Raw genomic sequence first — 11,632 nt, forward strand, 5'->3', positions numbered from 1 at the left:
ATTAACAGAATAAGTGAACTTGGACACTAGGGGGGGTCAGTGCCTTAGAGTATATATACTCTAAGGTCAGTGGAGAACACATTTCCCTTAGGCACCATTTACACTGACAGCCAAATCTAGCCTGAATCAGATCTATCTGTGCCACATCCAGATTGGAATCTGATTTGTTTAAATAAGTCTAAATGGACAGGTCACATGGAATCTGTTTTTTTTTCCAATCCCCATTTAACATTCAGAGGTGAATTGTTAAAACCTGGTTCAGGAACATGACACCATATGCTGGATATATTTCATTAACCACTTTGTTTTACATTAAATAGCTAAAGAAAATGGAAAGCTCACATGCTGTGAGCTTGTACTCGTTTGTTTAGATAATCGATATATTTCATTAGGCACTTGTACTATATGTTCACCAGATTAGATTATGTTATATATTTTAGAATATTTCTATTAGAATTAAAATACCTAAAAGACAAAACACATTATTTTTTTATAGTCCATGTGATTCCACAAAAATGATCATGAAGACGCATAGGTTTGACATGATGATATCCAGTTCTGATATCCAATGAGAACAGAATGAGAATGAAACAATAAATGTATGTCTTAACCGATTGAGTAGGCTGCATGTTGTGGTAAGATTGTCTCCCTGTAATTTAAATTTTAGCTTGAAGGTCACAGGTGTCCCAGCTTAAACCAGAAGATGAAGTAATCATACAATCATCATCATACAATCATACAAACATCAACACAGTATGGCTCTATTCTGGATAGAATTATCCAATTATCCATTGGATAGAATATACATTGAAGTGAGGGGCACTCTTATCATCATACATCATCATACATCACATTCCGTGCTCAGTCAATGAAATCATCACTATGTGGTACACACAAACACAAAGCTGGGCATAGGAGGGGCTGGCACCCCTTGAAAATACCAACAAAACACAGACACAGTATTTTGGCTTAATCTCTTGAAGCGAGTTTAAGTGTGTTTTTGACACACTCATGACGGACAATCGGACATATAGGCAATGAAACGGTCAGTAAAATGGAATGAATCACAGCATTATATCGCCCCTTGCTGCAGAATGGGAAAGAATGCAGAATATTTTCATGGTTTATAATCTAGGACAGGTCAGACGATCAGTTGAGGCAATTTATTATTTGGTACAGAGTCACACTCAATTCAATTCAATTCAATGGGCTTTATTGGCATGAGAAAACATACGTTTACACACACTCAAAGAGTACGGCAATTTCCCCGTTTTGATGTGCCTTCTCATCAATTCATTATGCATAAACAAACATTTCACATGAACAAACAATATTGGTAAAACTAACACATTTGAGTACGTTATATACATTTTATTTTCACACATTTAGAGTCCGACCGGCTGAGAGCAGCCTGCATGACTACCAGAGGCTATACCGTGTGCGCACTAGGCTGTGCCCGGCCGGTGAGAGGGGACAAACGGACGTGAGCAGGGCTGCATCCCAGCTCTCTGCCGCAGCATGGAACTCCGAGTGCGAAATAGCGATTATGCAACAGCTTACCCTAAGACCTACACGTCAACTCAATGTCATTGTAAGGAAGCTTTTCGAGCAATAAAATAATTTTTTTTATTACACTTTCACTTTGTATGACGCAAAAGGCCACCTCAAAACCACTAGCCTTTACTGCGCTAGCCACTCAGCTCGGCTAGATGCTAGGTCACGTCAGAGCCTGAGATATAGACAACATAGCGATGCGCGTTCACCACGAGTAGCACGCACACGCACACACGCACGATGCTAGTTCATGTGTCGGTCGTCGCGCGTTCATGTGTTTGAGGGCAAAAATCCAGAATGCACAGGGCTCCTAAACCGGAAGGAGGAGTGGATTCGCCTCATGCGCTTCTGAGCAACTCAATGCAAGTGGACGGGAGGAGAACTTGGGTGTCTTCTCTATTGTATATATACTCTAAGGGCTGAGTCTAGAAACACGTCGAGACGGTCGAGTTGATCCAGTGAGTTTTAATACATTTTTTGTATTTTCCTACTAACACGATCACTCTGCATTGTTTAATCCAGTGGTTTTTAACCCTTTTCATGTCAAGGTTAATTATTTATTCTGCATTTGAGCCACGGACGGACCGCCATTTGATGACATTTAGCCTCTCAGTCCCAAGAAGACTAAAGAATATTTTGTTGTCTTTGGATACGATATTATCCACAACTCCATGCTGTATTGATTAGGAGAGATATAACAGACACGTTGATCAAAAATAACAATTCCTCAACTTTTCTCTAATTGTGTAGACTTCTTGTAAATTAAGTAATGCAGATGTTTAACAACAACAATGTAACTCTCGAGAGCGTAAAATTAAACCAAGTATACACGATCGATCGAGGGTCCATTTCTTTTGATTTTACGCTCTCTCAAGACTTGAAGAGTAATAAGGTCTGGTATGGGTCCATTTGGTTCCGTAACCCTGTCCCATCCCATCCCACTTGTCCCACACAAGCGATTATTCTGATTCTTCTGTCCCTCAAATGGACAGTTTGGATCTGGTTAGTCTGGTCACCCTAAATGTGACCTGGCTGTTTTTTCAGCAGGTCCAGTCAGTGAAGTCATGACAAGGTGGGCCAGAGCCAACAACGTCCACAAGCACAAAGCAGCAGACGCCACTCCATGGAGCAAGCTGAAAGCAGCAGGAGGTACAGCACAGATTTGATTGATTGATTCAATACTTTATTAACAACTGTTTGCAGAAAAACACACAGGGAAAGTACAGTTCAATACAAGGACTGTAGAAATCACTATGGCTTGTTGTTTCCATTGGGGTCATTCATACTCAAGTCATCAAAGAGAGAGAGAGAGAGAGTCAGTCATCGCCTGATAGCATTTTATTCCCATAACCTTCAGAATAGTTGCCTTGGATGTGTATGAATTAATCTGTCCATTTTTTTTAAACAAATGCCATAAATTGGCAAACTTTAAAAACAAACTGGCAATAGCAGATCTACAAGCGCACAGCGTGTCGCGATGTGTTGTGAGCTTGTAGATCGGATATTTCCAGTATTTAATTTTCTTTCATATACCTTCTTTCTTTCATATACACATATATTCTTTGAGGGGCGCTTGCCCCTCCTATATACAGGTTTAATGTTTGTTTTTAATTAAATGGTTTTTAAAAAAACGCCATTGACAATGAAGGGAACATTTACGTCATCTTGTCACTAAAACAAACATTAAATGCCATTAACAATATATATCTATATATTGAAATTTTATTTCCTTTAGAGGATAGCCCCTTGATATGTATCATCTCGTTTTAGAGGGGGTTTTAGAGAATTTAAGGTTTGTTTTGTCACAGTTTGTTTTACATCACCATTACATAGCAACATGAGTTAGAATTCCCTCCTCGATGTTGTAAGATGATAAGAGCGCCCCTCACTTGTCACTTCACACGGGAGTGATTTTTGAAAGTTTTAAAAGCCTTGATGCGGCGTAGTGTGAGTCACGCTTTTATTGGGAAGGCATTATTCTTCCGGTTTGAGGGACAGGAAGTTCTGGTTTAGAGGGTTCCATGACTACAACATGACGTAACAATATAAACTGCTCCTGACCGGATCATAAACCCGAAAAAGAATGTTGTCCAGGCTAAGAGCAGATTCTATTTCTATGTCCAACACATGTTAGAGACTGCTGGCCACCAACACAATGTTCCAAAAGGCATGTTAGAGACTGCTGGCCAGTGGCCACCAACACAATGGGGCGACTGTGGCTCAAGAGGTAGAGCAGGTCGTCCAATGATCCATGGGTCGGCGGTTTGAATCCAGGCTCCTCCTGTCTACATGTCGAAGTGTCCTTGGGCAAGACACTGAACCCCAAATTGCTCCCGATGTGCTGGTTGGTACCTTGCATGGCTTCCGCCGCAATCGGTGTATGAATGTGTGTGTGAATGGGTGAATGTAATGCACAATCTATGTAAAGCGCCTTGGATAAAGGCGCTATATAAATGCACCATTTACCATTTACCACACAATGACGTCATTGATTTTCCATTGTTTCCATGACAACTCTCAGCAGCAGCAGGAAGAGGAGGAGCCAGTAGTAGGGGACCTGGAGCTAGACAACCACAGTCCAGTCCACCTGGAAGAGCAACCGGTGCCGGTTCTTACCGAGGACCACAGGCCCAAAGGAGAGACGGTGGAGGTAGTGATAGAGATCACAATCGACTAATAACAATTATTTGTGCGATAATCGCAACTACAAATTTGAATATTTGTAAGATTTTTCAAATATAGACCATAGCAGAAAATCCAGAACTACAAGCTTACATGCACCACGTCGTAAGCTCCTATGTCTGCTGTCTTTGATAGCAGACATCAAGTAGATTCACTTAAAAGTATTAAATATGTCTGTCATTTCTTTGTATACTTAAGATATTAGTCGTATCTGCTCTATGCAGTAAGTTAGATTTTTCATGTGTTTCAATAATGTCCAATGCCCCAAAAAACACCATCAAATTGTTAATCCTCAACGTTTTGCATATTCGTCACAATTGTCATAAACACTATACTAACATAGCAGGAATATCATATCTACAAGCTTACAACATGCATCATAAACTTGTATATCTGCTATAAATCATGTATAAATTAAATTAAAGGTATATTTTTTAAATGTCTGTAATTTATTTGTATACTTATAATTAGTCATAATATCTGCCCTGTGCAACATTAGATGACTCAAAAGTGGATCTCATCTTTGATGTGTGTGTAATGTTGATACCAGCCCTAGGTGGAGGAGACCCTTTGATGTGTGTGTAATGTTGACACCAGCCCTAGGTGGAGGAGACCCTTTGAGACAAACCCAGACCAGGTCGGGGAGTCTGTTCAGGAAGAAGAAGGAGTACCATGACAACAGCGACGTCAACGGATTCCTGGAGTACTTGCAGGAGACCGGACAGTCTCTGCCCCGGGGGAGTGGAGGAGGAGGAGGTATGGGACAGTCTCTGCCCTGGGGGATTGGAGGAGGTATGGGACAGTCTCGGAGTACGGAATACGGATGGCAGAGCATGTGAGCGGTGCGGAGCGTGAGCAGAGGGGCGAGGGGAGTGGGGGGATTTTTTGCGCGCTGAGCAGGTTTTAAAATGCGCCAGAGTGGTTTTCATAGCGAGGGTCGCCCGACGCTCCAAGCCACTCCGGGTCGGTCGGGGCCGCCGCGCACCACACGTTGGAGCAGGCAGTGTCACAGACGCATGTCCGATTTTCCCACTCGATTTCGCACCATTGAGGGGTGGGAGGGCGAGACTCGAGCCCTGTATGAAGAATTGCAGATTCAAACACACTGCCTTATTTACTACAGAAAACAGCCTTTACAATTGTTTTTGCCTTAGGTTCAAGATTCATAACTTGTAATATGCTCTTGGCTGTTTGTATTATTTTTGGAAAAATATAAAAAGATACTCATGGAAAGGCTATATTGTTTTACATGATCCTATAAACAATTTAGTATAATTTAGTTATGTAAGGTTTTGCACACTCAAATGGTACCTTGTCAGATAATCCCCACATAGCCTACAACAACTTCCGTGAACCGACTTCACTGTAGTAGCCTTTTCATAAATCATATTTGTACTTAGGCTGTCTTCTGTCGTGAAAGTTTATAGTCAGATAAATTTTAAGTTTCAACACCAAAGTAGTATTAGTGTGAATTAGACATTTCTAATGAATGTTTCTTTTATCCTCGTGTTGCGCTTCTGTTTTCGCCAGTGCTGAAGCACTGCTGCATGGAGCACAGACGGTGAAGCAGCCTTCTGCTTAACTCACACTATACCTTCGACAGGCAGCCTCTGTAGAAAAAAAGCACAGCTCAAGACCTACTTAGCTTACTGCTATTATTTTAATGTTTTATGACTTGCTTTTCTTTTCTTTTTTTTCTCCATTGCTCTGTAAAGCACTTTGAGATGTATTTCATGTCATGAAAGGTACTATACAAATAAAGTTTTATTATTATTATTTCACCCGGTACCAATTGTCTAAGGTGTAATCCTGGGCACAACTCTCAACTCTCCCTCTGCCAACCTGGGGAGAGCCCCGAACTGAGCTCATGCTTCCTTCAATGCATGAGGTAGCTTCCAGGCCGCTTCCAGTAGGGACTGGTTGGAATGCGTTATAGAGGGTATGCGCATGCATAAAGTGAATGGCAAATCGAGTGGCAAAGTGAGTTTAATGTCGTTTAATGCAATGATATTGGACTTTTTTGTTTGGATGTATGGGCTGTCAAGGCCAGAAAGTAGTTTTTTGGCACTCAGTAGGCGTTCCCGCATAACTTCCTGGTTTGATGATGTTGTCACATGCATACACTCTATTCCAACCAGTCCCTGGTAGGAAGTACTGTAGCGCGTGGAAGGAAGTTAAGGAACACATTATTCCAACCAGTTCCTTTCCCCTCCATCCAATCGTTATGGTTTATTGTGACTTGTGTGAGCTTTTTTTTAATCGCGATATACAATAATATGTTCCATCCCTAGGTGGAGGGGGACAGGAGGACAAAGGACTGCGGGAGGAGGTGGAGACGGCCTTGTGGAAGGACAGACGGAGAGAGGACAGGAGGATCAGGAGACAGGACAACAAGAAGAGCAGCATGGTGAGTGTTGATGGAGCAGTGGCTCCCAGTAGCACATAATTGCCATTAGGCGATTATGTAATAAATTAATAGGCTGCTGAAAAAAAACATCTGCTACTCCGAAAAAAATAGATAGACTTTTACCAATAAGCTACAAAAGCTGCCGACACAACTCGTGCATATCGATGGTCCATGTGTGACCTGTTAAGTACTGTAGTCTGTAGGCAGGCACATAGGCTACTATCAGATGGACTGATGTTCTGCTTTAACTGCAAGAGAAGCGGGTCATGGCGTGTCGGACTGACCCTGTCCTGTCTGTCTGTCTGTCCCTTAGCTATGTTTTAACTGCAAGAGAGACTGACCCTGTCCTCTCTGTCTGTCCCTTAGCTATGTTTTAACTGCAAGAGAGACTGACCCTGTCCTCTCTGTCTGTCCCTTAGCTATGTTTTAACTGCAAGAGAGACTGACCCTGTCCTCTCTGTCTGTCCCTTAGCTATGTTTTAACTGCAAGAGAGACTGACCCTATTCCTGTCTGTCTGGCCAATTGTTATCCACCCTCTCCTCATTTTTAAGCATTTTTGAGTGCTCGGATCGCCACCTTTTCTCTAGTATTCCACTAGTCCCACTGATCTTTGAAGCACCAGTCTACTTTACTTTTAAACTTGTATTGCACCTCCACCTGGTTGATTCTCTCGTTGTCCCCTAGCTGTGTTTTAACTGCAGGAGACCGGGCCATGGTGTGTCGGACTGCCCCGAGGCTCGCCGGGACCAGGATATGGGGACGGGTATCTGCTACCGCTGTGGCTCCACCGAACACGACATGCAGAATTGCAGAGCTAAGGTGGACCCCGCTCTTGGTGAGGATACATAAGCCCTGATACGTTGTTGTTACAAACTGCTAGTTAAGACTGCCTATATGTATTGTAACGTATGTTATTGGTCATGTGTTCCAGGAGACTGTCCGTACGCAAAGTGTTTCATCTGTGGTCAGAATGGTCACCTGTCCTCCTCCTGTCCAGATAACCCCAAAGGCCTCTACGCAGCAGGTATGAAAACCAACTCTTCTTAAAGGCCTCTGGTATTACAACCACCACAACTCTTCCTAAAGGCCTCTGGTATTACAACCACCACAACTCTTCCTAAAGGCCTCTGGTATTACAACCACAACAACTACTCTCCCTAAAGGCCTCTGGTATTACAACCACAACAACTACTCTTCCTAAAGGCCTCTGGTATTACAACCATGCCACAGCATGTAAACTGTGCCTAAAGGCTGGTGTGTGTTTAGTGTTAAATGATAACATTATAGGGTCAGGACACCCCTGTCATTTATTTGATTAGAAATTGAGAAATGAAAAGAAACATAAAATTAAGGTGTGGTTATCTGTTGTTCTGGGGGTGAGAGGGTGGAGTAGAGTGTGCATATCATTATATTCAGAATCAACGCCACAGAAAGCTGACCGCCTAGAAAATGCGAATTCTGAAAACAAAAATAGCTGTTCCAGGTGTAAAAATAATAAAGATTCCGCAACTTGATGGCATATAAATGTACCCCTAAAAAGTCATTTACAAAACAAGCCGTCAGAGATTAGTATCTAAAGGGGCTAATTTTCTGCTGCCCGTACTATGAGCTCTTTTGCTGGTTAAGTCTTGATCCGCTGGGATACACACACATGGCGCTGGGGGCTGTGTGTGTGTCCCAGGAATCCGGAGTGTACACACAGACACAAACACGCTCACATTGCTTTTGGCGGACAAATGTCTGTTTTGAGACGAAGAGAAGAGAACCCGTAAATATGGAAGCGGGCGCCGGTCTGCTCAATGAACCCTGTCTCTCTACTCGCCAGCAATGAAGGAACAGGGAAACCACACACCCCTGTAATCGAACACCCAATGAGAAAAGTATGTATGTAATGAGTGGTGCCGAACCTTTCTTTTCTACTCAGAAACCTGGAAATTCACAGAAATAGCAGAAATCTCTGAAACCAGAAGCACATGAGTAAATTATACTATATCATTGCTCCCTATCACAAAGGCCACAATTAACGTTGTTAAAATCTAAGAAAAAGTGATTTTGGGTGACCCTTTCATTAATTGCAGATTGTTGCTGCCGTGTGTTTAGTGTTTAATTAACATTATGAATTATTTGCAGGAGGTTGTTTAATGTTAAATGATAAACGTGTTTAACGTCTTTATTAATTGCCGGGAGATTGTTTAATATTAAATGATAACATGTTTAATTAACATTATTAATTAATTGCAGGAGGTTGCTGTCGTGTGTGTGGTTCAGTGGAACACTTCCAGAAGGACTGCCCAGAGCACCAAGCTACAGGTGAGTCACTCCTCCATAGTGGAAAGCAGTGGTTCCAAAACCTTTTCATGTCAAGGACCCCCAAAATTATACTCATTAGCCCGCGGACCCCCATTAGAAAATATATGCCAAGGGCCCCCCATAAGAGAAGATTGTTCCGGCTCTAGGGCCCCCGGTTTGACCGGCCTGCACTATTTAATATTATCTCTGGGACCCCAATACATATTGTAAAATGAATGTAACTCTGAGAGTGTACAAGGTTGGTTCCATTTGTACATTCTCTGAGTTACAGACCCATAAGGGTCCATTTGGTTCCTAATTGTCATTTAGCTGGGGACCCTGGAACTCTCTCAAGGACCCTTAGGGGTCCCCTAACCCCACTTTGGGATCCACTGGTGTAAAGACCAATTCATAGTCCTGTTTTCGGTGAAGAGGTGACGCACCAAAAACTACAACATGACGTCACGCAGCGGTGGTCACCGCTCACACGACACATGCCTCTGTTTTTTACTAACCACCGTTTCGGTGGTCACCTCTTCACTGAAAACTGGACTATGAATAGTCCTTGACCCAGACCCTCCTTCATAGTGTAACCCTAACTCTAACCCAGAGCACCAAGCTTCAGGTGAATGGTTTCATACGTTAAATATTGATATGTTCGTAGATAACTTGTTTATGTTTTATATTTATATTTTAGCTACCTCTGTGATGGTGGGATGGCTTCATATTTATGTTTTAGCTACCTCTGTGACGGTGGGATGGCTTCATATTTAGGTTTTAGCTACCTCTGTGACGGTGGAATCACTGGGATGGCTTTATATTTATGTTTTAGCTACCTCTGTGATGGTGGAATCACTGGGATGGCTTTATATTTATGTTTTAGCTACCTCTGTGACGGTGGAATCACTGGGATGGCTTTATATTTATGTTTTAGCTACCTCTGTGACGGTGGGATGGCTTCATATTTGTTTTATATTTATGTTTTAGCTAACTCGGTGACAGTGGGATGGCTGTCCAACAACATGAGCGCTGACCACGAGGACGTCGACCAACCAGAGAAGAGAGAAAAACCAAAACAAGCCAAGGTGGTGAAGTTCTGACCTCTGACCGGACGCATCGCCGCTTCTCAACGTCTTAGTCCGTTTTGCGGGTCCGTTTGGTTCTATTTGTACAATCTCAGAGTTGACCCATAAAGTCCTGAGGCCGATTCTACAAGTGCCTTCTAAATCATTTGTTCTAACCCCCACCCCCCAATTTGAAAACGTTTCTTGCCATGGACCACCAGAAGAGATTTGTTCAAAAGTATCGAAACACTTTAATTTTCAAACATTTTTCAAAAATATCAGATGTACTCGCAGCTTGAGCTTCTGCCATTTTTGAGAGCCACTATTCTAAACCACATAATACAAATAATCTTACCCCAGCTATACCCCAGATATATCGCTATATATATATATATATACACATACACACACACACACACACACACGTCAGTGGTTTTCCTTTCCATATCGAGGTCAATTATTTATTCAGAATGGGATGAGATTTAGCCTCTCAGACCGAAGAAAATAAAAGAAACAAAAAGGAGACATTTTCTTTTCTTTTTTTATACAATTCCATGCTGTATTGATGTAGGTACCATAAGAATGATAACAGGTCTTCTACATTCTCTATTGATGTAGGTACCATAAGAATGATAACAGGTCTTCTACATTCTGTAATTGTGTCATCCTGAAAAACATTTTTGAATACTGTACATACTGTACAGAACCCAAAAATGGGTTCCCGGCCTGAGGGGGTAAAACACCAAAAGGGGTTCCCGCCCAGAATGGGTTAACAACATTTTAACTCTTTGAGTATAAAATGACACCAAGTCGACCCAAAGAGTTAAAGATCTATAAGGGTCCATTTGGTTACCAACTACTCCATCATTTAGCTTGGGACCACTTGGAACCCCCTCAAGGACCCCCTCAAGGTCCCCAGACCAAAGAAGACTCCAGCAACAAAGACAGTTAATAATGGAAAACGATATTGAGCACTGGGAGTGGGACACATTTTATTTATTTTGTAATATGTCCATACTGATTACACGTATGCTACTATATTCATTATTCACATCTCACTTAATCAGTTTTTAGAACATCTTATGGGGACCGAGCCCTCTGTGATTAATTGATGGATTGAAAATTGAACAGATTGTAGAGTAAACACAGTTTGAGGAAAGCACATTTCAATACAAGGTCTTCTTAACAACCAATAAGGAAAAAACTATCTAAATTTCATCATGCATTTAAGTAGCATGTGTCAAAGTTGGGGGTTTTCATGATGCTGAAACCCTTCCAACAGTGACGTAGATACTCTGGGGGCGGTGGGGCTCCAGCCCCCATGAGGAATTAGACCTGAATATATACACTATAGCCTATTCGCCTCGGTACGTCCCGATACCGCGCCAGGTCTCACCCCATGACGATTATAAAAACATTTTGTTTCTGCCTTCCAAGCATTAGTTTTGCACAAAAAACACTCCTTGAGATAAAAACGGCCATAGTTGTCATCACAAAAGTGGCTATAGCTGTTTTAGCCCAATGAGTGTTTTTTTGTTTGTTGCAAAACTGGCGTGCTGCTGTACTTTGTCCAGCACTCTAGTTATAATTTTAAGGTCCACACACACATCCCTCTGAGAGTTTGTCTGAATGACC

At 42.1% G+C, this 11,632-nt stretch overlaps 1 protein-coding gene across 6 annotated transcripts; it reads left to right on the forward strand.

The window, feature by feature from the left end:
- The first annotated feature begins 1,202 nt into the window (after window positions 1-1,202).
- zcchc9 (zinc finger, CCHC domain containing 9) lies at window positions 1,203-10,459 on the forward strand. Of its 6 annotated transcripts, none has more exons than XM_080774115.1 (9): window positions 1,203-2,012; window positions 2,599-2,703; window positions 4,076-4,204; window positions 4,834-5,028; window positions 6,528-6,643; window positions 7,329-7,479; window positions 7,576-7,668; window positions 8,886-8,954; window positions 9,921-10,459. In XM_080774115.1, exons 2-9 carry the CDS (start codon window positions 2,619-2,621, stop codon window positions 10,031-10,033), a joined length of 951 nt encoding a protein of 316 aa, XP_080630241.1. In that variant the 5' UTR covers window positions 1,203-2,012; window positions 2,599-2,618; the 3' UTR covers window positions 10,034-10,459. The 6 variants fall into 6 exon arrangements, with proteins under 6 accessions (XP_080630241.1, XP_080630245.1, XP_080630246.1 ...); XM_080774119.1 differs by having other exon boundaries at window positions 4,834-4,992; XM_080774120.1 differs by having other exon boundaries at window positions 4,834-4,992; window positions 6,534-6,643.
- The last annotated feature ends 1,173 nt before the right edge of the window (window positions 10,460-11,632 follow it).

Source organism: Protomyctophum bolini, assembly GCF_963924005.1.
Source record: "Protomyctophum bolini genome assembly, chromosome: 10".
Lineage (NCBI taxonomy): Eukaryota > Metazoa > Chordata > Actinopteri > Myctophiformes > Myctophidae > Protomyctophum > Protomyctophum bolini.